At 34.7% G+C, this 26,370-nt stretch overlaps 1 protein-coding gene across 3 annotated transcripts in view; it reads left to right on the top strand.

Moving 5' to 3' along the window:
• The window catches only part of ANKS1B (ankyrin repeat and sterile alpha motif domain containing 1B), a 399,263-nt gene that overhangs the window by 43,062 nt on the left and 329,831 nt on the right, over nt 1-26,370 (top strand). For 2 of the 3 annotated variants that reach the window (XM_079304861.1, XM_079304862.1), the window contains exons 2-6: nt 1,604-1,684; nt 5,368-5,524; nt 14,036-14,332; nt 21,978-22,053; nt 24,202-24,303. In XM_079304861.1, the coding sequence (XP_079160987.1) occupies nt 1,604-1,684; nt 5,368-5,524; nt 14,036-14,332; nt 21,978-22,053; nt 24,202-24,303 (713 nt within the window). Of the gene's footprint in view, nt 1-1,603; nt 1,685-3,401; nt 3,438-5,367; nt 5,525-14,035; nt 14,333-21,977; nt 22,054-24,201; nt 24,304-26,370 lie in introns of all 3 variants that reach the window. The other variant, XM_079304860.1, reaches the window with a different exon arrangement.

Raw genomic sequence — 26,370 nt, 5'->3', positions numbered from 1 at the left:
TCTTTCCTTCTAATAGATAGCTTGTGTTTGCCATATAAATAACATCTTTCTATTACAGAGTAGTTATCAGTTCAGGGACTCAATTTTTACTATTCCATGAAGTTAAACTAATTATTTTAATAAAAAAGATTAGAGTGACTTTTCTTATCTGAAAGTTGCCTGCCATGGAAAAAAACATCCGATGTCTGAGCATAGATGTCTGAGAAGATATTTAAGAAGTTACTTTGTTTTTTGCTGCTTTGCACCCAAGAAAATAATTCAATCCTATTTTTCCCAGAAATTAAATTGCAGGCAGAGGTGAGGTACCCAGCATTATGTAGAATTATGCTGACTGCAGAACACAGTGTTTCTCACAAATAATTCTGTATGCACACAGTATTACTTGTGGGAAAACAACTGCTTAAGTTTATGAGCTAATGAATCATTCAAATACACACAATGAAAAAGAGACCAGTCTACATCAGTATTCCCTAGTGTGCATATATATGTATATATGTATTGCATTTTATAGGTAATAAAATACAGATTCAATAGTAAATAATTCTTAAAAATCATATATTAAGCATAACATGTCATTTTACTGTTGTAGATAATGAAGAATGTCAGTATGAAAAATTCTTTTTACTTATTAGCCTCAAATTATTTTCTTTAAACTATAGCACTTGATTGTAATGTATGAAGTGAAGGGAAATATGGCTTGCCAATGACTGTTAAGCACCGTATTAGAAACTGAAGAAAACAGGCTGTAATTCAGGACTCTTAATTTTGTGCTCTGAGAGTTTTAATACTGATGATTGAAAACTGTTACAGAAGAGTAAATTGCTTCTGTAAAGGATACAATCAGTTTCAAATGTGGTCAATTAGATAAGAAAGCCTTGTGGTTCTCAATACACCTCTGTTATCCATTTTCCAGGGTCTGGTTTTGATGTTGGTTTTGGTAGATTAGCAGCCATGTTTTCCACTTTGAAACAAAATATGTCCTTTACTGTTTTTTAAAGAGTCTGTAATAGATCATGAAACTGGTTAAACAGGACACATAATGAAGTTGACTGTAAAATACAAAAAGATAACAAAACATAATTAACGTATTTTTAAAGGTATATCTAGTTTATTTTAAAAATATAATCAGCTAAAGTGGGAGCTAAAACATCAAGTTAAGTAAAAGGAATAAATTTCCTGTCTCTTGAAACAATACGATTAGTTCTCACTAATCTGATATTTGTTTGATTCTAGACTAATTGACCTAAAGACAATGAATACATACTTGTGGAAAAGTAGTACAAAATCAGATGATAACCTCAGTATAATTACCAGAGTAATAGAGGGAGAACAGATCTAATTGAAATGGCTATTCTGTTATTAGTCTTTGAGTTTGCCCTACATAAAGTTCATGACTCTTACATAAATGGATGTGTAAAATTATTTTTATAAATAAATTATATTGCTATCAAGATGAAGTTTGCTATTTTAGGTTTCTTTCAAGGTAATTCATCTCTTGATGAATTGTTGCAGAGATTTTTAGATTATTTGTAGATCAAATTTCTGACACTTCTGTACTTGCCAAGCCAAAAAAATTAACATCACAATTTTGCTTTATTTGCAGCATCTGGCGAGGACCAAACATAAACTGCACTGACAGTTCAGGTTATACTGCTTTACATCATGCAGCTTTAAATGGACACAAGTAAGTGCCTCACATTTAGTTTTTATGTACAACGCTAATTAACTGTGTTATGCAAGAAAATATAGCATAGTTCTGAGATTTGTACCAAAAATTGGCAAACCTTGACTTATTAAAAGAGCCTCCTTTCCAATGGAATATAGTAATATAAGATGTTTTGACACTGTCATCAATATCAATAAGTAGCAATGAAAAATGGGAAATGTAGTTTAAAACTATTGATTCTATGCTGCTTCTTCCAAATTCTTCCTCAGTTTTAGGGAAATTTAGCATCATTTCTGCTAGTCTTGGCTCAAGTGCTTTTCATTGCTGGGAAATCACAGCAGAAAATATTGTGTTATATTTCTGTGTGTATGTACGTATGTGTAGCGTGTGAACATTTCCGGAAGCAATTCTGTGAAACAAAAAACAGTAGAGATTAATTGTTATCAAAGCAAAAGTAACTTGAAAAGAATATTTAGTGATTATACACATGAAAGCAAAAAAAAAAAAAAAAGGCTATTTTCACTAAAGAAAGTCTTGACATAAAGCTTTGGTTAACTCCTTTGTGGGAGATAAGGAATTGATCCAAACCCAGTTGAGATTGAGAGTAATTTGCATGAATTTTAATGTGATTTTGGACTTCCCATAAAATAACGCATGGATATATAACTATTATGTGTTTAGTTTACTCATTACACAATTTTTCATCCTTCTATGGAGAAATTAAAACTTTTAAGATGTGTCTTCAGTTGTATTCTGTGAAGATGCCTATTTTGTTTAGGATGGATTAATCTTTTGTTGAATATGGGATATTCTTTCTAAATAAATATATAAAGTAAACACTTGAACTAGATATTGTGCAATTTCCAAGGTTTCAGTGGTGTAGGAAGTTTCAGAATAATCCATTAATACATTTTTACTTCCATGAAATTAGGTCTAAGTTCTTAATATGGTCTCTTAAACTCAGCATTTTTGTTCATGATTTATGGATTGTTTCTTGTGCTATTGCTAATTTTTGACTGACCAAACCCCAAGCATTGGCGTGCAAAGGTTGCTGGTTTTAAATAGAATAAAACTGGATTTGGTATATTTAATACTGGCAATAAAATAATAGTTACAGAGTAAGTTAAAAATATTGCTGTATAAACACTACTGAAACTATTAGAGGTTTCAAGTGAATCCTAGCAGTATAAACTATAAAATCCCAAAACATACAAAAACCAAAGGATGATTTCAGCTACAGTATTGACCAAACTTTTCCGAGGTCAGGGACGACTTAAAAGTGTGGATTTATGTACAGCAGCAGAAAAAACTGCAGCCTTTAAAAAGTCCAGTGTTGGCTGCTATTACCCCTTACACTCACAGCAGGATAAGCAGCAATAACTGAAATCACAAATATACCTTGTTATATTAAAGTAAACTGAAATACATCATGAGGTATTTTGTGATAAATCATGAGGGTTTCAGGACCTGTTATCCAAACCATTTTACTGATCCTGCTGCTTGGCCAGCATGGCCAGCAAGAGAATTGGACAGACACCTGGTGGTTCTAATTTTGTTAGTCATCACAAATAACAAATAAATTACTTCACACTCTATTTGAGTTTTTAAACTTGGTATTAAAAATCAAAATGGTATTCAGTTGTTTGATACAAGAATCTTCCCACTTAGGAGAAGTTCCTGTCCTTTAAAAACTTCTGATTTTAATCAGATTTTAATTTTTCCCACTTTACATGAGGTTGAACCTGACAGATTTCAAAGTTTTTCAAGAAAAGTAAGAACATAAGAATTTGTGGCTGGGGTATTTACTGGATACCATTGTTTGAATCCCTGCTTGATCACTGTATGTGATGAATTCCATCCTCCTTGGTTATTCTGGGATCGTTTTCATTCCTTGGGAAACTATTCTGTTTTATATAAGTAATTAAATTATATTTGGGGCAGGCACTGGAATCTCAGTCTCCCTAAGTAATTTCACTTAGCCCAGTAATGTTACTGGGCTAAGGACTTTCAGTCTTTTCTCTGAAATGTGTTTGTACATAATGATTAAGTTCTGCAAAAGCACTAAAAAAGTCTCACCCTAGATAACTGTGTTGGGTCAGGGCATTCTTGAAGGATGAAGGAGATGCATGTTCTATTTTGTAGCTTGAATTTTGCAATAGATTCTTCCCAAAAATTCCTGTGTGTCTTTATCTATAGATTTCATCTGTGCAGGGCTTTTCTACTGATTTTTTTCACTTAGTTCAATTTAAGCTTCCTTTGTTTGGTGTTCCTTTCAATGGAACTATTGTGTATGTCTAGCTCTCCTTGGACCATTTACTGCAAAACTATTATTTAATGGGAAGTCTCTCAAAACTTATGTGTACTAAAAAGTTCCCATCAGGAGTCACTTTTCTGGAACCTTTTGCATAGCAGAAGTATTTCTGTAGTGGAGCTGCCCTTTCTTGGCTGTTCTTATGGTATTTGACCTTATCAGGAGTAACCAAAATCCAGCTTAAATTTTCCTCAAAGCTTAGATGTGATGACTCCAGTATCTTTTGAAGTCAACTGAGAGTTTCTTTTGACCTGGATATATTCCCTCATAACTCACCACATTTTTCTTTCAATATGCAATTAAATAAGGTTTCATCAAGGTTGGAAGAATAATTGCCTTAGATGTATCTTCTTTCTTAATTTGTAGTCAATTTGTAGTAAGTTTTGGTAATAACATCGGCTACATTGAGCTCCCTCCCCTTACTAATGTTTTGAGCCAAATCAGTAAGTCAGTGTTTCCATATATGTAAAAATTGTGCATAGAACTGCCCACACTGGATCATAGATTCTCTCAGCTTAGTAACTAATGAGGCCTCACTGTGTCAAACTATGAGACTACAAATGCAGCACTAAGACAGAATTTATTTACTTTCTGACATACTTGGTAATGTTATCATACCACACAGCTGGTTTTTATGTTTAGCTTTTGAAGTTAAGTACAGGAGACTGCTTAAAAATCAGGGATGCAATATGCCAATTTATGCTAATCTTTTACTTAATGTATGATAAGCCATACCAAAAGTACTGAAAGGAATATAAAGAGAATTAAAATGATAATAAGTCACTTTCCCTTCACTGCTACAAGACAGCTGAATGTGGGAAGTGGAAACAGAAGCAGTTATTTCATGTAAGTTATACATAGAAGAAGGTATTTCATATATCTAGCTAGATCATCATTAAATTGTTTCCTATCTTTAAGATAATGCCTTAAAGAAGAGGAAAAACTATTACATAAGCCTTATGGTAAGAAATGTGTCCATGAAGCTATCCACTTGTCATCCTGCCTTCAGAATTCAGCAGTGACAGGGATGAGAGTACTTCCCTGCCTTTGGTGCCTTGAGGGACATGCACATGTTCTGGACAGGCAAATTCTGAAAATGATTCTGTGGCCAGGTGATCCTATTGAATGAAACAGATTCAGAGAGCTGATGATAATGTTATTGATGGTATTCCTAAGAAGTAAGAATCATTACAATTTTGTCTATGTTTTACTATCTACTTTATTTTCCGAAATTACTGGTCTTCACTTTTTGTAGCTGTTTCACTTGAAATACAAGTCTGTGGTTTTTTTCTATTTTCCAGGATAAAAATATTTGTAATATATATGTTCATGTAAAAACTTAATAAAACTAGCTTCCTGTCGATTTTTAGATTTACCTCCTGTTTTCCAGGGATATAGTTCTCAAATTACTTCAGTATGAAGCATCAACTAATGTAGCAGATAATAAAGGTTACTTTCCTATTCACTTGGCTGCTTGGAGAGGAGATGTAGATATTGTGAAGATTCTCATCCATCATGGACCATCACACTCCAGAGTGAATGAACAGGTGAAGTGATAAAAAATATTTATGTGTATCATCAGAAAAAAAGCAGCACATATTCTTTAGGTCTGACCAATATATCGACAATTTTTCAAAATAGTAAATTTTCCATTGTTTTAGTAATGTATTCTCCAAGACTGATGAAATCTTCCATTATAAGCATACCAGATACATTTCTTCCAGATAAGCACTGACCTAAAGAATATTAGATTTAAAAAATATGCAAAAACCTTCTGTTTATTTTGGGAAAATCACATGAAGACATACCCTAACTACGCATCTTTTCTGTATGGTTGTAAATTCGCACAAACTTTGTGTATTTTTTACTATATTAGGTATTAATTCCTGAAAATCTTTGACATAAAATTAATATCCTTGGTATATTTTAAGAGTAAATTATCAGATATGCAGAGGTAAATAACAAACCAGATGGACTGCATGGATGCACATGCAGCACATCAAAGGACACATAAAAAGACCAAGAAAAATTTACAAGAGTATTAGTGTGTAAGAGCAATATAAGCATCTTATATTCATCTGTCAAACATATGGTACACCTTCTGTTTTTATTCTGTATGTTATTACATCGTCCATTCATAGGATTAGTATTTAGAGACGGAAAGATGCTGATTAAAATCTGACACCATCTAGGCTGAGCTGCTTAAGAACTGGAAGTAGGCTGTGAAATACAGGTAGTAACCATTAAGGAATTGCATTTGCCATGGTGGTCAGTATTGGAATGTGAAGGAGGGAGTCAGTTCCCAATTCCTAAGCTATAATGTCTACATTGCCTGTATGTGCACCTTTTGGTTCCACAGAGGTCTGGTCTGTGAAATCACAGGAGCCAACAGGGCTCTTCAGATGACTTAAAGGAGGATTCAAGTGTCCAAACACAGAAACGCAGTACCTTCTGAGGCCCTGCAGTAACAGAGACATCTGCATGGGCCTGAGAGTGTGACAGAGGTGCTCAGAATTTCCATGTCCTCGTGGAGTGGGTGGTGAAATCTGGGTATGGTACAACCTGGCACCTTACAGCATCTCAAATGGCAAAGTGCAGTCTAACAAATTATTTGTTCTCTCAGTGCCTACATTAGCCAGAAGGCAAACTGTGAGAAGGTAAGATATGTGAGACCTAGATTACAAACACTTAACCAGTGTAAGATGGCATGCTTTGAGTAAACTGATATCTGAGGTTATACACCTAGCCATTGGAATCCATACAATAATTAGGATATGAATATCAAGTATTAGTGCAGGAAATATAGGAAAATAAAGTAATAAACTATGTCCACATGACAGTCTTCTGGGAAATCCTGTAATACTCTGATGCATTCAAGAAAATAAAACCTCAGAATTTTTTATTCTGTGATTTCAATTTCAGATTAACACAATTCTCCATCTTGCTCATTCTCATCAGCTGTTTTATGTAGGATGAAACCTGTTTAACTGTAGGATTACCTTTTGTCAAGGAGAGGTTTTTTTTCAGTTTTTTTTATACAACAAAACAAAAAGCAACTGTTGGGTTGTGTGTCACGCATTTGCTTGAATTGCGTATATTCTACTTTCAGAATACTGGAAGCTGCATAGGAACTTCAGAGAGGGCAAAAGTGAAAAAGATATTTCAGAAAGAGAAATGTAAATTCAAACCTGCTTCTCCCCAGTCCCACAAATGCCTCCAGACTTCAAGAATATCATCAAACTTCATTAGGTGTGCTGTATCTGGTTTGATCACTGGAGCAAATAAGCAGGAATACAGCTGATGCTTCTATACCCCACTGACTCAAAAAAGGTCCTCAGATGTCTTCCTGTTTATGCATTTAACCCAAAAACCTTATAATAGAAAATGTGTGAGCAATCCTCACAAGAAATGTTGCACCTTGAAGTCTTTTAAGGGAGTCCTGATCATATTAAACTTTGAAGTTAAACTCTTGCATACAGAGTTTTCCTGACCTTGTAAATTCCTTGGTGTTCCACTCTAGAGAGTGGCCCGGTTCAGTGCTTGGACTACTTTGCTGGCACCTACTTTCCCCTGCTGATTAGCAGTCTATGCAGGAGAATATTCTCTCTATCCCAGCAAGAGGAAATGTCGTGTTCTTACAGAGCCACCTCCACCCACGTATCCTCAAATAACACCTGAGAGACATCCTCACCCTAACACCTGTTGTACATTCATATCAGCCTGTAGGATTCTGAGGCTTTTGCTTATTTGCAGATAGGCTCTCTAAGGCAGGTGGCTCCTCAAAGCTCTCATAACTTCTCTCTGGAGCTGAAGATACGGCTTTGAAGAATCCTGGACTACTTTTCTTCTTTCCTTTTTTTCCTGAGAGTTGGAGATAAGGGCAGTCATTTTCCCCTCTGTTTTTGTTGTGGTTTTCTGTTTGTTTTTTAAAGGATCACATTAAGATGCAATTGTTTGCATTAAAAAAAAATTCTATTCAAAAATTATTGCAATAGTTCATAATACATTTTTGTTTTCATCTATCTGACTGAAATTCTATGTGAAAGAAATACTCCTAAATACTTATGTGAAAGCAATGGATGACTGAACAAAGAAATAAATGACGAGTTTGTGACACATAAATGTATATTACATGAAATAATGGATTTTATATGGTATATTGTAAATTGATCAAACTGCATTCTACACTCTCAGAATGCAGTTAAGTAGCATCATAGCATCATATCCAACCATATCCAGCATCTAAAGCTCTGAATGCCCCCTGCTGTTCCTATTACATAAAATTGGAACAAACAGTAAAGAGACAAACAGTTAAATGACTATTATATTATGGGGGTGGTGGAATGCAGACTGGCAACTCTACACACAGAGAACAGTTACAGCACAACAATTATGTAAGAAGAATTCTATCACTGTTTAATGTAAGAGTCTTAGTTGACAGGTATTTTGTATATTTGAAATCACAAAATATGGTGACATTGCAAAAATGTAAGGTTTTAACTTCATTGATGATTTAAAATTACATAAATTATAAAGTGAATTAAGATAGTATGAGATCAAGATTTGTTAATTGATAATACCATGTAAAATAAAAAGTTGTGCTGTTAATCAAACGACTTATATGTTTATTTATGTAAGGATAATTGGTTAGCTAAAACATTTATTGTGGCATCATTCATTATAAAATTGCATAATCAATAACAAATCCTAATCTATGAAAAAATGGTTAATAAATAATGGTTAAATAATAATGGTTAACAGCCACATACAGGTAATATGTAGTGTTTGAGTTTTTTCCAGGAAAAAATGTGAATAACATCAGGGATAAATATAAATATGTATTATTAAATGTGAATAAAATATATTCAAATTATATGCATATATGGATACACAGAATATGAATTGTGAAAAATATACAGGAAAAATGTGAACACTTCTGAAATTTTTATAGATTCAGTGTGTTGTAGAATTTGCCTGTGCATCAAATTGTAATTGGCACAAACCCCACCCACATTTATTTAAAACCATTCAACAATTTTTCTGAATTATGAAGAAAAATAATTCAGGAGGCATTCATAGGATATACACACCTACATTTTAGCATATTTGCTAACTTCTCCAAATCATCCAAATGAAGCAGAGACATTATATGCTTCTCTCAGTGACACCTCAGGGACTTCCAGAAGTTCAATTCACATCTGAAAGAGCCTGCAAACACAATATTTGTCAAATTCTGCATTTGATTTTACCCCTCAATTAATCTGAGACTAGTGGATAAATTTCAGAGTTTCCCTTGCAACTCTTACTATGCTTTCTTTAGAAGAAAAGTGCACATGCGACCTTTCTGTTTAAGCCAATTGCAACAATAAACTGAAAAAAAATATTCCAAAGTAGTCAATGCTATTACATTACTTTTTTGTAATGCTTACATAGTAAAAGTGAATTTCAAGTCAGTAGATTTTATTTTGATTCTGATGCTGAGTAATTTGCAAACTTCCTTTATTTTTTCCGAATTATTAATGTCTTGGTGGAACTTCTCAGGAAGCTGTCTTCCTGATTTAATACATAAAGCAAGACCATCCTGAGGTCATTCCTTTCTCTGTCTTGCATATATTCTTTTGTCCCTTTTTTCTCTATTTAATTATTTAGTTATTAAAGCCTTATTTTTATATTGTTTTTTCTCTAGTTGACTACTTTTGGGTATATTCAGCATATACATAGATGTTTCCAAAATCTGCTGTGGTTCCCTCCTTCTTTAATTTGAACTTGAATTCTCATTTCTTAACTGAGAAAATAGCAAAAGCTTTTCATAACACATGTCTTGTTCACTTACTTTACATTGGGATTATGTGACAAAGAAGTGGCTCAGTGATTTAGGAAGTCTCCTTTTTCAAGTTCAGCATGAAAACTTCGATAAAAAAAGGAGTTGAGCATCCTTTGGAAAGGTCTGTTAAATCACTGCTTGAATCATTATTGCTTGTACAGTACTTGCATGGACTTCGGAAGATTTAAAGCTTGCTTAGCAAAAAAAAAAAAAAAAAAAAGGACTATGCAATAAATGTCCTGAATTTACCCACATTTTAATAGTGGCTTCACCAGGGCCTATATAATATTCATGATAGCCATTCATTCTCTTGATACTTCCTGTACTTCTTCACTATCAGACTGCCAAGCTACAATAACTGTCTCTATGATGTATTTGCTAATCTGCCCTCTAATGAATAGACCTCAAGATACGTTGTACATTTTGCAGTGGCACACATCCTTAGCAGCTAAATGATGTAGCACAGTCTGAAAATACTGATGAGATGTAGGGCTTTGAAGGCACAATTCAGTTTGCAGCCACACCAGCCTGAGTTCTGGCTGTATGTGGAAGAGAAGAGATTCAGAGACAGGCTACAAAAGGTTAGGATTATGCCCATGAACACACCATGAACACTTGTAACAAATAATGAAGAAAATTTTAGAAAGGTTAAAAGCTGAATCATAGAATGCTTTCCTATTTCTGAACGAGGTCCTTTGGACCGTAAGAATAACTACTTGGCAAAATTGTTATTAATTATGGATATTAGAGACTTTTTAAAATACTGTGTATTGCATAATATTGGTCTCCTCTTTTTACTTCACATTTTGTATGTCTTTACTTGGTTCATATTTATTGACCTTTTTTTTTCTAGAACCATTCAGTCATAGAATCTGTTTTGTAGTTAACTAACGTATCATGAAGTATCTGAAATTTTACAAGGATTCTAGTCTTTTTCTTCAGCACTAGATGTATTATTTAGCCCTTGGATATCAAATTTGAAGGTCTAATTACAGAATGGTAATTTGCATGCAGATATTTTATAGCAGATTACCTACTCATTGCAATGACTGTTAACACATAAACTTTATGCATTCCAGAAAGAATTGTTTATGCTTGGGACTGAAAATACAGGCAACAGCACTAAATTGTAACCAATTTCTTGGAGAGTTTTTGTCACATCTTTAAAATACTGTCTCAAAACAGAATGTGGCTTTAGAGATGTGAAGACAAACTACCAAAAAATTCCCCTCCCCTCCCCTCCCCTCCCCTCCCCTCCCCTCCCCTCCCCTCCCCTCCCCTCCCCTCCCCTCCCCTCCCCTCCCCTCCCCTCCCCTCCCCTCCCCTCCCCTCCCCTCCCCTCCCCTCCCCTCCCTTCCCCTCCCCTCCCCTCCCTTCCCCTCCCTTCTAAGCTGATTAATTTTATATAAGTAGTACTAAATTGTCAAAATAGGTAAACTTAGAGGGCAGTTAAGTTCTAATTTACTCTTTGAAAGTTAAAAATAATTTAGTCCTCTCTACCTGAATTGAATTGATCAATTTACATTATGAAGAAGGAAGAGTGTTTTATTATCAAGTTTTAATTAGGTAGTTCCTCTTAGCTCTGATAACATAATATGTACAATGCCTGTTCTAAGTGCATATATATAGGTAATTTTATTATCATGTTTTCCAGGTTGGATTCTTCTGCTTTATTTCAGTGATACATAGCTCTTTATATATCAATTTGATTGGTCATGAACAGAAATATAGCTGTTATTTGGCAAATAAAAAAACATGGAAAAAAATTCAACAATATGCATTTGAAAATAACATTTTGTTACTTTGCTTTTGTGCACCAGGCTGTTTTAAAATGTACTTTTCCTTTCAGTATGCCTTTGGGTGAAAAGTCATCTGGATATTGTTTATCCAGAGGGAGCAAATTCCAGTTTGCTGCTCAGAAGCAGCAACTTGGACAGTCTCATCTCCATATAACTATATCTGTCTATCAAATTTTGAGAAAAGAGCCATAGCAAATTTAATTTGTATGTTTGTTTGAAAATTTAATCAGAATACTTTTAAGCTACAATATTGTATCATTGGCACATGATTCAAAATAATTCAGTTAGTACTTCCGTAAGTTCTTGAAAAAACCCTCAGACATAAGCAGATATTGGACAGATAGTTACAATTATAAACATGTATTTTGTTATTTACCTCACAGAATGTCAGTATAATTACACATATAACTTCTCTGTGTAACTATTTCCATTGGATATATAGATACAGTAACTGTAGGCAAAAAATTACCATAATTGTCCATTTTGTGTGCAATTATCTGATTTTTATACCTAATTGTCCACAAATTCATGCTGCAGTTGCCTGTTCATCTAGCTGTCTATGAAATACTGAAAATTTAAGAATAAATTTTAATAAATTGTGCTTGGGATTTGCGGACATACAGCTGCACATAAGAAAATTGCTTTGCCCAGTCCTATAGGAGATATTAGAAGACACTAGAGCACAAAAAGCTTTTTTCAGGTAGTTGTTAGAACATTGCAACAATGTATATTATGATAGTATATATATTTTAATCTGAATTTCTTATCTGTGTAGTAAAGAAAGCCCACATGGTGATCTGAATAATGTGCAATGATTTAAATACTTACTAATCATCAAGCCATGTCAGCCAGTGGAAGCTTCTCACTTTCCACCTGGATCTTCCCCAGCCTCTGTGTTGCAGTTCAGCGGGAAACACATTCCAGTCTGAAATGATGCGTGGTGTTGCAGACATCTCATGAGTTTGACTTCAGCATTGATTTACCTGAATGTATTGATCTGTCTCTTCACTTTCCCAAGTTCATCTGAGTCAGATTGCAAGAAGAGATGAAAATGAGAGCAGTGTTGTTAAAACCACAAACCTAAGAGTTGAGTTCTTGGTTACAGAATTAGAAACATGATTACAAAAAAAATAGATCTTATCTTTTCCTCCTTTCTAGTTTTTACTGTGTGACATCTTATCCTAGCTAGTTTTGAGTAAGAGTCCAAAGCCTATTTCTCTGAATCTCTCTTTCTGTCTTTTAAAAGACTTTTTTTTTTTTTTCTATTTTCAGTTCTCTGTCTCCTGAACTTTCTTCAGCTGGTTCCTTGAGAAGTAGAACTATGGATTCAGATTTTCGCTTTTCTTCCTTTAGAATTGTATTTCTACCCTTCTTTAGTATCTTTCTTGAATTTACATTAATTTTAAGTTTTATATATAGCACATTATGTTTTTGGTTCTGTACTTTTACAACATTCATAAACTGTTGCAGCATTTTATAAATAATTTATCAGAAGAGGCATTCATTGTACACACTTCTACAATTTATAGAGTGTAGAGTATTTTAAAGCTTTTCAAAGTCTATATGTGATATATTAATAATATAGATGACATATAGAATTCAGAGAGCTCGATGAACTATTTCCTTCCTCTTTGCCTGAAGATATTTGTCTCTCTGGCATTGCAAGTATACAGGCAGAACTGGAAGAAAGCAATTCAAAAATATAATGCTTATTCTCAATATTTATGATTAAGTTTATTGAGTAATGCTTTGGGAAATACTTGGGGGCATTGCTTTATAAAGTAAAAACGTGTTCAGTCCAAGCATACACATACTCACATGCCTTAAAACACATACATACCTCTCTCTGGAGTCCTGAGAACACCAACTACTTACATGATTTGCTAAGTCTTTCTATAGATGCTATTTCATCTTCTTCCAAGTTTTAATTGTTTGCATAGTAGCTTTATATAGTGATACATGAAACTAACCTTGTGCCTGATATATTTGCTTTGCACAGTTTTCCTCCACAATTCCATTTCTCTAATAACAAACTGCTATGGTACAAAACCAGCAAAATCAAGAAGAGATACTTCACTGTTAGAGTATTTTTAAGAGAAGGACTCAATCATAATTTCAGGAGCAGTTGAATCAAAAAAGGTTACAGATTTTGGCATACCATGAGATACAAGGTTTTGAGGGGCATGTTGTTAAAATGGATTGGGAGCAATGTAGACATGTAGAGAGCTCATCTGCTTGAGAGCCACAAGCTGAAGTATTAATGTGTTATTATTAAAATTTTAGTGGAGTAATTTTGAAGCATTTAACATAAATTATCATACATTATATTACAAAATCTGCCTCTGTAGTGATCTCACAGAGGCCATTTATAGAAGCTGAGCATTTCTGTTGTGGATTAAACATGAATTTCTGAAGCTTTTGGGTTTTTTTAACAGAACAATGAAAATGAAACAGCACTGCATTGTGCAGCTCAGTATGGTCATTCAGAAGTTGTTGCTGTTCTGCTAGAGGAGCTGACAGACCCCACAATAAGAAACAACAAACTGGAAACGCCTCTGGATCTGGCAGCGCTTTATGGACGTCTGCGTGTTGTAAAAATGATCATCAAAGCGTATCCAAATCTGATGAACTGTAACACAAGAAAACACACTCCTTTGCATCTTGCTGCTCGTAATGGCCACAAAGCTGTCGTACAGGTGCTTCTGGAGGCTGGAATGGATGTCAGCTGCCAAGTTAGTGTGCAATCCCCTTCCCCTTCCCTTCCCTTCCCTTCCCTTCCCTTCCCTTCCCTTCCCTTCCCTTCCCTTCCCTTCCCTTCCCTTCCCTTCCCTTCCCTTCCCTTCCCTTCCCTTCCCTTCCCTTCCCTTCCCTTCCCTTCCCTTCCCTTCCCTTCCCTTCCCTTCCCTTCCCTTCCCTTCCCTTCCCTTCCCTTCCCTTCCCTTCCCTTCCTCCCTTCCCTTCCCTTCCCTTCCCTTCCCTTCCCTTCCTTCCCTTCCCTTCCCTTCCCTTCCCTTCCCTTCCCTCCTTCCCTTCCCTTCCCTTCCCTTCCCTTCCCTTCCCTTCCCTTCCCTTCCCTTCCCTTCCCTCCTTAGACTATTATTTTTTTCATATTTTTTACACTTGCATTTTCTTTGTTAGAAATGCTGCAAGGTGATATTTAATACGGCTTTATTTGTTACAACTCAAACAATGTGTTAAAAAGGATAACTCAAGAAATATACATATCTTCAAAGCTGAGTGCTTTAAAGTTGTCTTGGGACATGTAGATACACAAATCATATCAACCATTCCCACAGTTGTATATAAATATATTTTCTACAGCAGTGGCTGTGAAGGTCATAAGCTGATTTTCTAAAGCTATGACCCTTCGTGGTCACAGCAATCTAAAACAGTGTTTCACTGAAAGCTCATTTTCCTTTAATTAATCCATTCTAAAGTCAAGTTACTAAGTAACAATTTTTTCTGCATTTCTGAACTCTTGTATAAATCTAAGAAAAAATTCTATTGCAATACACTCTTACAGCTACTGACTCCAAACTGTCAGCTGTTTGGTGTGTGTAGTTTTATGTACAAGTAAGTTATATTGGTGTTAAAGGGGTAACTTTAGATAAAATAGACATAGGTGTGAAGAGACACAAGGTACAGTAGCAGTGAATTTTATGTTCAGTTCTTTATACTGGAAGGTGTCCAGGCCTTTTAACTACAGAGGACTGGATTCTGTTACGTGTTCTGAAATGTTGCCTCAATCTTATGATTTCTCTTTATTTGATTGATGGCACTGTGTTTGTCATAGTGAGGATTTAATCTTCATATATGAAGTTACTTCCTTGCTGTCTCTCTCTTTGATTGTATAAAATATGGTTTGATTTATGCTTTGTTTCAGGTTTATATCTATTTTCAGATAAAGCAAGCAATCAACCAAACATAATTGCATCTACTTTAGAGTTGCATTCAGACATTCTCTACCACGTAGCAGTTGGTTAGAGCCTGCTGATACAAACACCAAAGTTGTGGGCTCAATCTTTGTATAGGCCATTCACTTAAGAGTTGGACTTGATACTTCTGGGTCACTTCCAACTCAGAAAATTCTGTGAATTCATGAACAATCTTACAAACTTTGAATAAACTTTGATTAAAATTTATATCCATTTTAAGCTTTAGGTGCATTTATACACAAAATACCCCTTTATATAGAAAGATTGGACCTGGATTCCATACACTTTTATTTCTGATATTTCCATGAAGTTCTTGTTTTTCAGCTTTTGAGGAAACTAATGTGAAGTGAGGGGAAGAAAATATAAATTAAAAAAAGAACCAAAACAACAAAGCAAATCAGAAAATATTAGTGTATTTTAAGATTAAAAGTGGATATTCTCTAGTGCCTTCCAAGGGAAAATGTGGTAAAATCGTTTTACTCCTTTTATTATCTCTTGCATGTTTTGAGCTAGTGTTGGTACTTGCTTCAAACTATTTTAAAGTGAAGTACTTTTGTGTGATTTGTCTGCTTGTGAATTTGCCACCCATCAAGCCTTCAATTTAATTTGATTTTAATTTTCTTTACTAGAAAGAGAGACATTTGCAAATGTTAATATAAGCAGCTCATTTTTTAATCTTTCCTTTACTATTACTATATCTTCAGTAATTTAGAAAAGTGTAATGCTACAGCAACATAGAACTTTCAAGTGCATATTTCTGTAAGATTTCTCTTTCATCTGTAAAAAATGAATGAGGAAAAATTAAAAAAAAAGAAACTGATGCCTTAATTGATATTTAAGAAATAGAATAATTGAAGGAAAATAGTCTCTGTCATGGCAACTTACAAACTGATGGTTACATGAGGGGAAAATATTACACAATCCTTTTATGAAATGTGTTCTTCCTCTTATGTAATCTAGATAATTTTAGCACTACTGTGAATTCTCCTAAGCCATTTTTATCTCTAGTTATTCTAAAAATTTTTCATTGATTTTTTAAAAATTTAGTGGCTGCAAGTTATTTCAATGTTTTAAGAAATGGAAGATTCTTTTAGTAACCTCTTTGGAATCTAAATTAAAATTATAGAACTTATTAGTTTTAATTTTTTTTTAATTATAATTGCTTTCAAATTATTTATATTCATGGATTTTTTTGGATAGTTAATCAGCAGCAGGGGGATTTTTAAAAAATCTTTTTGCACTAGGTTATCTTGTTCCTTCTGGTTTTGTCTTATTTGCCATAAGGAAATATAATTTATTTATTTTCTTGCTGGTATACATATTCTCTATCAATATGTTCTTTTTCATTCAGCATCTTAGCATATTGGTAATTTGGCTGTGTACCTACTGTTAACTTATTACTTCTACAGCCTCTGAAAAATTCTGTTGATGATTACTGGCAGCTTATTAAACTGAGGAGAACACAGAATATCAGCCTGTCACTTAAAACTAAACTCAACTGTTTTGTTATTAATTAAATTGATCTGCATCACTGATTGGGAAAGAAAAATTTACAAACTAAAGTCTTACGTGGTAAACAATTTTATACACATTTAAACATGTTAAATAAATTCAGTTTATCACCAGTAAAAACATGCCAGAATGTTTAGATATGATAATAGGAGTAGCCTGTCTTGTATCACTCTGTAATTGTAAAAATGTATTTGTTTAAATGGGAAATTTACTTTAGCCATCTTATCTTTCTCTTGTGTACTCCCTGAGCACTTTTAATTGCAGCAAAATTTTGAATTAATAAAAAACCAGCATTTCATTTTTTAAATTTAATTAATCACATATTTTATTTATTTCCCAGGTCTACCCAATATCCTTCAATCTGGAATTATTTAGGAGTGGGCAATACAAACTTGCTTTACTTCTTTATGCTGTGAAGTTTTCATTTAAATTGAAACATATGAAAAATATACAGGTTTTGATTGGGTCATAGCTTTTGGGCCTTCAGTAAATTAAGATACTGCACAGTTCAATATGGTTCATGTAAGCAGTAGTTTAATAATTATAAATACCCTAAAATCTTGGCCCCTTCTGTTCATCCAGCTTTCATTTACTCCTGTTTGCCTTCCCTGTCTGTTCCAATAATGACAGCAATTTCCACTGCTTATCACTGGTAGTTCTGCAAAATCTGTGCCCTTTCCTTTTTGCTCTCACTCTATATGGAGGATATTCCATGAATCAATTTGCAAAGCTACCACTCTGTCCTTCTGATTCTGTCTGAAATCCATGTCAGAACTATAGCAAATTGCCTATGAATAAGGACTAGACAAGTGACCTAATTACAAGCTCTTGCATATTTACATGATTAAAAGAGAATCTGTAGTTATTAAAACCCTTGATGCTTCTCTGTGAGCCTGCAAATTATATGCCAAGTTGACTTGGGTATTCTGGTGTGCCTGTTGACAATGTCCTCCTGGCCTAGCTTGGTTTATGTGACCAGCTGTGACATTGTACCTGTATTTAGTAGTAGGCAGGAGCAGGGTTTGTTTTATTATATGTTTAGCAAAATTTGTGCTCTAGTTCTCTGTGTTTCATTTACCAGAAACTTGCCAAAGAATCAATATATTATCCATAGGTGCAAACTCAAGCAGACTTAAATTGCCAGTAGTTTTTATATTAAGTATCACTGGGGAAGACTTTCCAAATATAATGGTAGTGTTTACTTTACCAGGAAAATATGATCCAAGGCAATGAAAGCTTCAGGAAGTAATACAGTGAAAATTGTCTATAAATCTTAAGCTCACTTGCTGTAGTACAGACAAGAGGAATACATTAGTGCACAAATACACTGTTATAAGTGAAAAAAGATCTACCTAAAAGTTCTAGCACATTTTAAATAATATATAGAAATTATTTACAACTGTATTTTTTAATCCTTGCCATTTGTGTAAATGCTGTATTGCACAAGAAAAAAAAAAATCTGAACTTCCATTTTCAAGTAGTAAGCCACATGTACATTTGCAAAGATAGATACATCTACTCAGCCAGTCTGAATTTCTCTTTGCCATGTTCACCCTGAGCTTCAGCATTCCCTCTAAGTTAAAGCAGAGTTTGGTAACTGAACTGTCTGGTAACAAGGACATTTCTGCCTTCTGGATAGTTTTTGGGTCGAGGGATCTGATTCACTTGTTAGTTATTCACTATTACCGTGAAATCCTGCCTAGGGCTTTTAAGATTTGTGTCAGCATTCATCTCCATGACATCTTATGCAGGATTACATGTCTGCATCTTACAAGTGTGTTTTCATTCTCCATATTCTCAGACTGATTTTAGTTCATTTCATGGTGAAGTTTCCCTTTTTGTTCAAAAAGTCATCTTTATAGTGTACAGATCCTTGCACTGTTTATATGGTGTGCCTTTTGAATTCCTGTTTTGAACAAATTGTTCATAATATATATCCCATTTCTGGGATGTGACATTCATTACTATTGCCTGATAGCTCAGTGTTATAAAGCATAGACTGCCCTAGAATGCAGGGCAGTTAAAGAATTTTAGGATCATGTTCTAATATGACAGGAAATATCAGGGTAGAATAGACCAAGAAGCAAGAAAATATATAAGGAAAAAAATAGCATTTAAGTTTGGATTCCTCTCCCAACTCTGTGAATTACATGTGTAAAGGTGACTTAAATTACTGTACTCCCTTTATGCGTAACAGATCTATCTTCTGGTTCTTAAGTTGCCCCCAGATAGATTTCTTTGCATGACACATCTACAGCAAGTTTCTCTTCTCATGTTTGTTTTAATTCAATTTCTTACAAGATATGTGCTTTCATCAAGGAAAATATTGCTTGCCTTTCCTCCAGTGGGGAATTCTGATTAACAGAAAGACTGCAGCCCATGCCAATTATCATATCAGGATCTTTTTCACCCTTTAACGGGATAATTGAGGGTAGATCCTATTTCTTGTCCTGAAAGCTGTTGATTCAGTATGCTGGAACATTGATCTTTCTCAGTCTCAGATCATGCTACAGCAATAGAAAGTTGTTACTAGTGCAGTTCCATTTTTTTCTCACTAAACAACATTCTTTATTAATACAGAATGCTATCTACAATTTTAGTCGAGGTGCAAATGGTTTTCATCTCTGCAGTTCAATTTCATAGAAATAAAATCTAGTGCTCTGGCTTCCTCTAACAATTGAACCTCTTTGGATTTAATTGTTGGTGTATACATCACTAATTCTTAACCCATGACAGAATCAGAGCATGGTTGAGGTTGGAAGGGAAGTCCAGAAGTCATCAGGTCCAACTCCCCTTTTTCATGCAGAATACCATAGAATAAGTTGCCCAGGATTATCTCCAAACAACTTTTGGATATCTTGAGACTCTACAACTTTCCTGGACAACCTGTACCAGTACCAGGCTCAGTTGCCTGCAAAGCAAAAAAACAACAACAAAAACTTATGGACAAACAGAACCTATGGTTTCCTACTTTAAGTTTTTTCCCATTATCTTTTCTGTCACTGGACATGACCAAGCCTGGCTTAGACTTCTTTATACCCTCCCTTCAGATATTTGTACACATTGATGAGATCTTCTGTAAGCCTTCATTTGTCTAGGATAAACTCTCTTAGCTCTCTCTGCCTTTCCTCATAGAAGAGATGGTCCAATCTCCTAATTTTAGTGTCTCTGTATAGTACTCCATCTCCATCTGGTGCTGGGGAGCCCAGAACTGAACAGAGCATTTTAGGTATGGACCCACCAGTAGTGAACAGAAGGGCAGCCACCCCACTTGACCTGCTGTCAACACTCCTCAATGACAGAGAACTCTATCTTAATAGTACCAAGTCCACCCAATAGTCATGCCAGTAAGTGATCAATCCAAAGGAATGACATCATGAGCATAATAGGCTTTTTCCAGATTGCTGATGTCAAGCCTCTTTCAGGAATCAGAACTGTAACTGTCAGTGACTTTTCTGAGAACTTATCTCATTCCCAGAATTTCTGAGCTGCACATTAATCTGTGTGTACCCTTGTGGTTGCACTGTCATTGCAGAGTCATCCCATTTGAAGTCAATTGCACTAACTGGAAATATTCTGAAGATATTGTTTGAGTAAAGGATTCTGAAACCGTCTCTAAATAAATCTGAATATTTAGTCTTCTTGTTCCAAATAAATCTGGGAATGTTCAACTGGATTGTTTCTGAAAATGGAAATATTAGAAGTTGTTTTGAGATATGTGTTTCATATGTATATTCTCTTACTGTCTTTCTTTTCCTCTCTGTTATACTGTTAGTATAAGTGATATGCAGGATGTAGATGTCATTGCCATGCTCTACTTCATACTTCCATGTACTAAGCATCAGTAGGACATCCTATCTCAGGATCTCTGATTACTTCTAAATATCCTGTCATTGCATTGATGTAACTCTGATGCATTCTGACACAACTAATTAATAATTAATTGGTATTCTATTTCAGAATTGGGTTTTGTATGTGTGTGTCTTTAAGGTCTTTCTACCATAGTAAATATGACTTGGATAAAGTATAGAAAATACAAATTCAAGTAGTAAAATCTTTAACATTTTCCACAAATAAATTTCAAAATCTAATTTACTATCAAAGAAAAAGGAGGTAAGTCAGATGCTCAGTGAGATCTAGTAGTGCTCTAGCTAATTCTAATGCTATTGGGTGGAAAGTTATTCTGTTCAGATTTTTCAGTAGCAGCAGTATAAAATACTAAGAAAATTAGCGTGTTAAGAGAGATAGTGTGTTTTTCAGTGCTGTAAATTTTACTTGAGCAAAAGTCTGCTCACAAAGAATGTTCTGACAAAAAAATCTGTGAAATCGAGTTCACAGACATCTAAGGTAAAATTTAAATGACACATCATAGGCATCTAAAGCTGTTGGGGGTGCCTTAGGGTATCCACGGCATCTGTATGGGGCAGATGTGAGGCAGATCAAATGTGAACATCAACAGCCCAACAGCTGGACACCAGGATATCCTAGGGCATCTCTTACCATATAACTGAATTGACCTTCTAGGGTGTGATCCAGTTTCACATTAAAACATCTAATTGTAAATGTCCATGTGTAAACTGTCTGACTGCTGAAAAGCTGTGTTCCACTGATGGTGTTGACTAGATTTTTGCTGCCTGTAATAGGAGTCTAGAAATTTTACACAAATGCAGGCTTGTTAACAGGGAGCTGTATTGCATTCCTACTATATTTTCTTATAGAGTTGTTAATTTTATAGTAGAATTGAAAGCATTTTGGTTTTTTGTCTTGACTAATAATTTAAAAATCTTGTATTCTACTATTTATTCTTGCTCATTCAGTGTTTTTATGTGTAGGTAAAATAGAGGGGGAAAAAAAGAAATACCTACTTCCAAATGTATTCTTTACAGAAAGATTAATTGGTATTTTAAATGTAATGATATTTCTTTTCTAGACAGAAAAAGGGAGTGCCCTGCATGAAGCAGCCCTATTTGGAAAGGTGGAGGTAGTACGCATTTTGCTTGAAACAGGTAAATCTGATTTACAGGAAACACTGAACAAATACTCTTAATTTTCTTAATCTGGTATATGTCTCTAAGTTTTGGTTATACTTCTATCTTTATCAGCCTTTGCAAATCTAATCACATGTACTTCTTGTTAAAACAGTGTTCTTTTAGAATAAGAAATTGCTATACACAGAGAACAGAGGTGATGTTCAGACTCAGAAATTCCATATGTGACTCAATGTATGCCACTGTATTCTGAGAATAAATGTATTGTGAGAATAAAATAGCTACATAAAATTTTGTTATTTGCTCTGAAAGGCAGCCAAGAATATTCTTTGATGTAGAGACCAGAAGATTCATGTTCACATTTATTTCTTTCAGTTAGCTATTCATAGCAGACACACTATTCTGCTTGCTTCTTCATTTCCTGGATAAATTGAGTGCCTGCAAAGAAAAGGGAAAGCACTGTGTCTCTAAGAATTGCATTTGTCCTGAAAGAAAAGAGGAAAAGGGATATAAAGTCCAAACAACCCATCTACTGCATAATAAGTTTCAGAATTGTTGTAGGTAATTTACTCATCTAGACAACTCTCTTTTCAGATAAATGGTAAGACCAATGAGAATGAAAACCCTTAGAAATAATTTCTTGCAGATCTGTGAACTTTCATTACACTGAGAGATCTCATTGGTCTTTTTTATCAGTTCTTGTGGTGTAACTTATATATTGCAAAAGAAGATATATCCTAATCACAGCTCTTCATCTGAATCTCAACTAGTGTATCTCTGATCTCAGACCTGTTTTCAGAAAAAAAGTGCTCCTTCCAAGTCTCTTTTCTGTTGGGATGAAAAAGAAGGAGGCTGAAAGGGTTCTTCACCTGCCCTCAAAAAGGCAGAACCTTTTTATTTTCTAAAAGAGAAAGGACTGGAGACAGTGACACAAATATAGGAAGCCCTTTGAGACCACATAAAAAGCTCACCTTTTTCAGAATAATACAGGTTCCAGTCTCTACCAGTGTACAATTGTCAAGACAGTGGAGTAGAATCTTCACTGTGAACTCCTCCAACCCCAAATGCTTTTCACTTCTGCCACATCACCACCTTCTGCCTTTTGTACCTAATAATCCTCTTTTTTCTAGTTCTTCTTCAAAAAGAGTCAGAAGATGTTATAAGTAGTTATTATAAAGGAAAGGTGTGAGTTGGTATGTCTGGTCTCTGAAAGTCAACTGCCATTGCTAATTAGCCCAGTAATATTTTGGGTTTGTTGTCAGTGAGAAAATTTTGTGTGTATCACAAAACAAATTAGGAAACTGTTCATTGGGTTAGGAAATTACTGTAATTGCAGCCTTTTCTGGTAAATGCTTTCAGAATGTCCTTCTAAATCCTGCTTCCTCTGTTTTTCTTTGTTCGGTGTCCTGAGAAGAATTTCATTTGCTTGCTAGGATATTTCATATCTTTACTTTTTATGAAAGCACATCTAAACTGAAAAACAACTTCAGCATTCTACCATAAGGCAGGCTTTCCAAGGAAGCTCCTTCAAGGCAGAGAGTCATGCAGTACCATGTACAACAGGTTGTGATTCAGAGCGAGCCTCAAACTTAATCAACACTTTAAGCCAAACCATTATTTTCTCAGCAAATGGACAGTCTTTGAGGAAATCCTGTGGCTATTCATAGTGCCTGTATACTGCACATGGATATTTCAGTCTATTCATGGCATGAATTTTGAAAATGTTGCCACGAAGTACAACTTTATTAACATAAAGATAAGAACTTTTTTGGTCTTGCTGCGAAAACACATACTGGTACTATGGATTAGAAAGTTCCCAATGAATTAAAGCAGTTTGGAGAGAAATGTAGGAAAAACATTCAGAGAATATCTCAATTTTACAAAATATCCTTTTCAGGATTCCTTTTCCTTAGGAACAATCTGCTAAAATCTGAAATTTGGTTACTTTATATCCCTATGATATACAGAACCTAAAACCCATCCATGTCAGCATGTGAATTTTAGGCTACTCAAACTTTAAAGAGAAATGTATCCTGTACTTCAGCTGTAATGCAGTTGCAAAACCACTTGCTTTCAATTTGTCAGATAGTTCAGTCTGATATAACATATTTGTAATCCAAAGCATTTAGGGTTAAATATTCCACCACAGATCCATTTGTTTTTCAGGAATTGATACCAACATAAAGGACAGTTTGGGTAGAACGGTTTTGGATATTCTTAAAGAGCATCCATCTCAGCAGTCTCTCCAAATTGCAGCTCTTCTTCAAGGTAAGCCATATTCAATTATACATTTGTTAGATACAATAGAGAAATATTATTGTATATAGTAATTTCTACTCTTCCAATTTTCATTACACAAAGGAGCAGTCTTTTGATTTAAAAAACTAGTTGAACAAAAAGAAGTTGTCCAATATATGAATTTCAGAGTAAATTCTTTCTTTGTGGGTCACTGACATTAGCGCAGTGTGTCACTTATGCTTAGTCTTTTTAATTCTTCATTACACCATAAGGTATTGTAATATTTCAGTAACAGTCCATTAAATTGTAATGATAACTTACAATTTAGGTGCTTGATTTGTTCATAAATAGCAACTAAATGACTGAAAGATTATGACAATTTTTCAAACATTTCATTATATCATTTTCATTTTCCTTAAACTAAAAAAAAAATAATAAACCAGGCAGGATTTCTTGTTATTATAGGAGAAATAATATAATTTTTCATGCGTGCATTTGTTCTCCTTCCCCATGTTACTTTCATGTAAGATGAAAGTTCATTGTTTTTTCAGTCTTTTACTCTAAACGATAGTCGCAAAGTGATGAAACGTGAACTAGAAAATAACTCAGTGTTTTACGTAATTTCTTGTTTTTTATAGAATTTGCCCCGTGAATTTTCAGGTTAGCCTTTCATTAAATGCATTTGACAGAGGAGGTCCCTGTAGGTATCAGTGCTGCATCTTCATCTGTATTGATTATTCCCATGACTAAACAAACCTTTTTAGTCACTTCAGTGTTGGTTCTACACATGAACTAGCTCATGCTACAGACTCCCACATAACTGTATTTTATAAGAACATTTCCTAGAGAAAATTAGGTCATGTGGCCATACTGTGTCATTTCTGTTCTAAATAACCTCCAAACTCTTTGACCAGCTTTCAGTAAGATGATGGACTGAAGATACAAAGCTCCTCTAAGTATAATGATAATTTTGCAGGCTATAGGAGAGGTATTCCTGTAAGGAGCAGATTCCTGCTAGAGCTGAATCAGTTAACAGCTTGTCTTGAGGTCTCCCTCTCTCCCTTCTTCCTATTTTCCTTTGCCTTTTCCCTCACTTCCCCCCTTCCTCCTCCCCTACTTCCACCTACACAGTTCCTTTACATATTCCCCATTTACATGAGACTTCAAAGTGACTCAATTCAGTTCATGAACTGGTAGAATACAAAATATATAGTTATTATATATATAAATTAATGAGAAATAATATTAAAAATCTATAAATATACTTTGTGTAGTTTTAATTAGCTTGCCCCCTGTGTGATTCAGGTCTCAGAGTTACCCCTGTCTCAGGTAACTGACAGAAATGTGCATTGAAAAGTGGGGAGGAAGGGATGTGTGGGGGACACAGGGCTTCCCCTGGCAGCAAGAGGGAGTTTCTAACTTGAGTCAAACTCAAACTGCAATCTTTAATTCCTCACAGACCTGCAGCATGAACATACTATCATGTAGAGGAAAAGAGGGTTAATGTCATACTGGAACTTTTTCAGTGGCAGGAAAAGGGTCAGTCAGAGCTCCCACTTTCTTAGACATTCAAATCAGTCATCCTTCAGGTATTAATCTACAATTCATCATAAAATCCCATCACCAACTAAACTAATTTTAATTTTACTGTGTCTTTGTTGTCCCATTTTCTCCTGTGATAACCTTGCAGTCTCAGCCCCACTCAACCCCCACTGTTTTCAAAGTAACGTTGCTTTATCAATAATAAAGTATCCAGCCCCCTCTCATGCATTTCTCATGTTGATGGATCAGTACCTGCCCTCAGTCTTTACCACACATACACAGAGAAAAAGAAATATATTAAATTCAATCCTTTTTGTTGCTTTGGCATGCAGTCTTTTTCAGAAGTGTGCTTTGAAGTATTAAAAATGACTGCTTAGTAGTTTCAGCTCTTATTAGTGTGATGAAACTGTCTTGTAATGAGCAGCTGTTTATTTTTTCTCTCTGCCTATAATCAGAAGTGATATACAAGAATGAAAAATGGTTTCAAAGATGCCATTTTGACTTAAGAAAATCTGAGGAGCTCCTTCAGAACTCTCTTGGGGAACTTTCATGGAT

Source organism: Erithacus rubecula (genome assembly GCF_903797595.1).
Source record: "Erithacus rubecula genome assembly, chromosome: 4".
In the NCBI taxonomy this organism is placed as follows: domain Eukaryota; kingdom Metazoa; phylum Chordata; class Aves; order Passeriformes; family Muscicapidae; genus Erithacus; species Erithacus rubecula.
The sequence above is the reverse complement of the archived record's forward strand: the minus strand, read 5'-3'. Positions and strand labels throughout refer to the sequence as shown.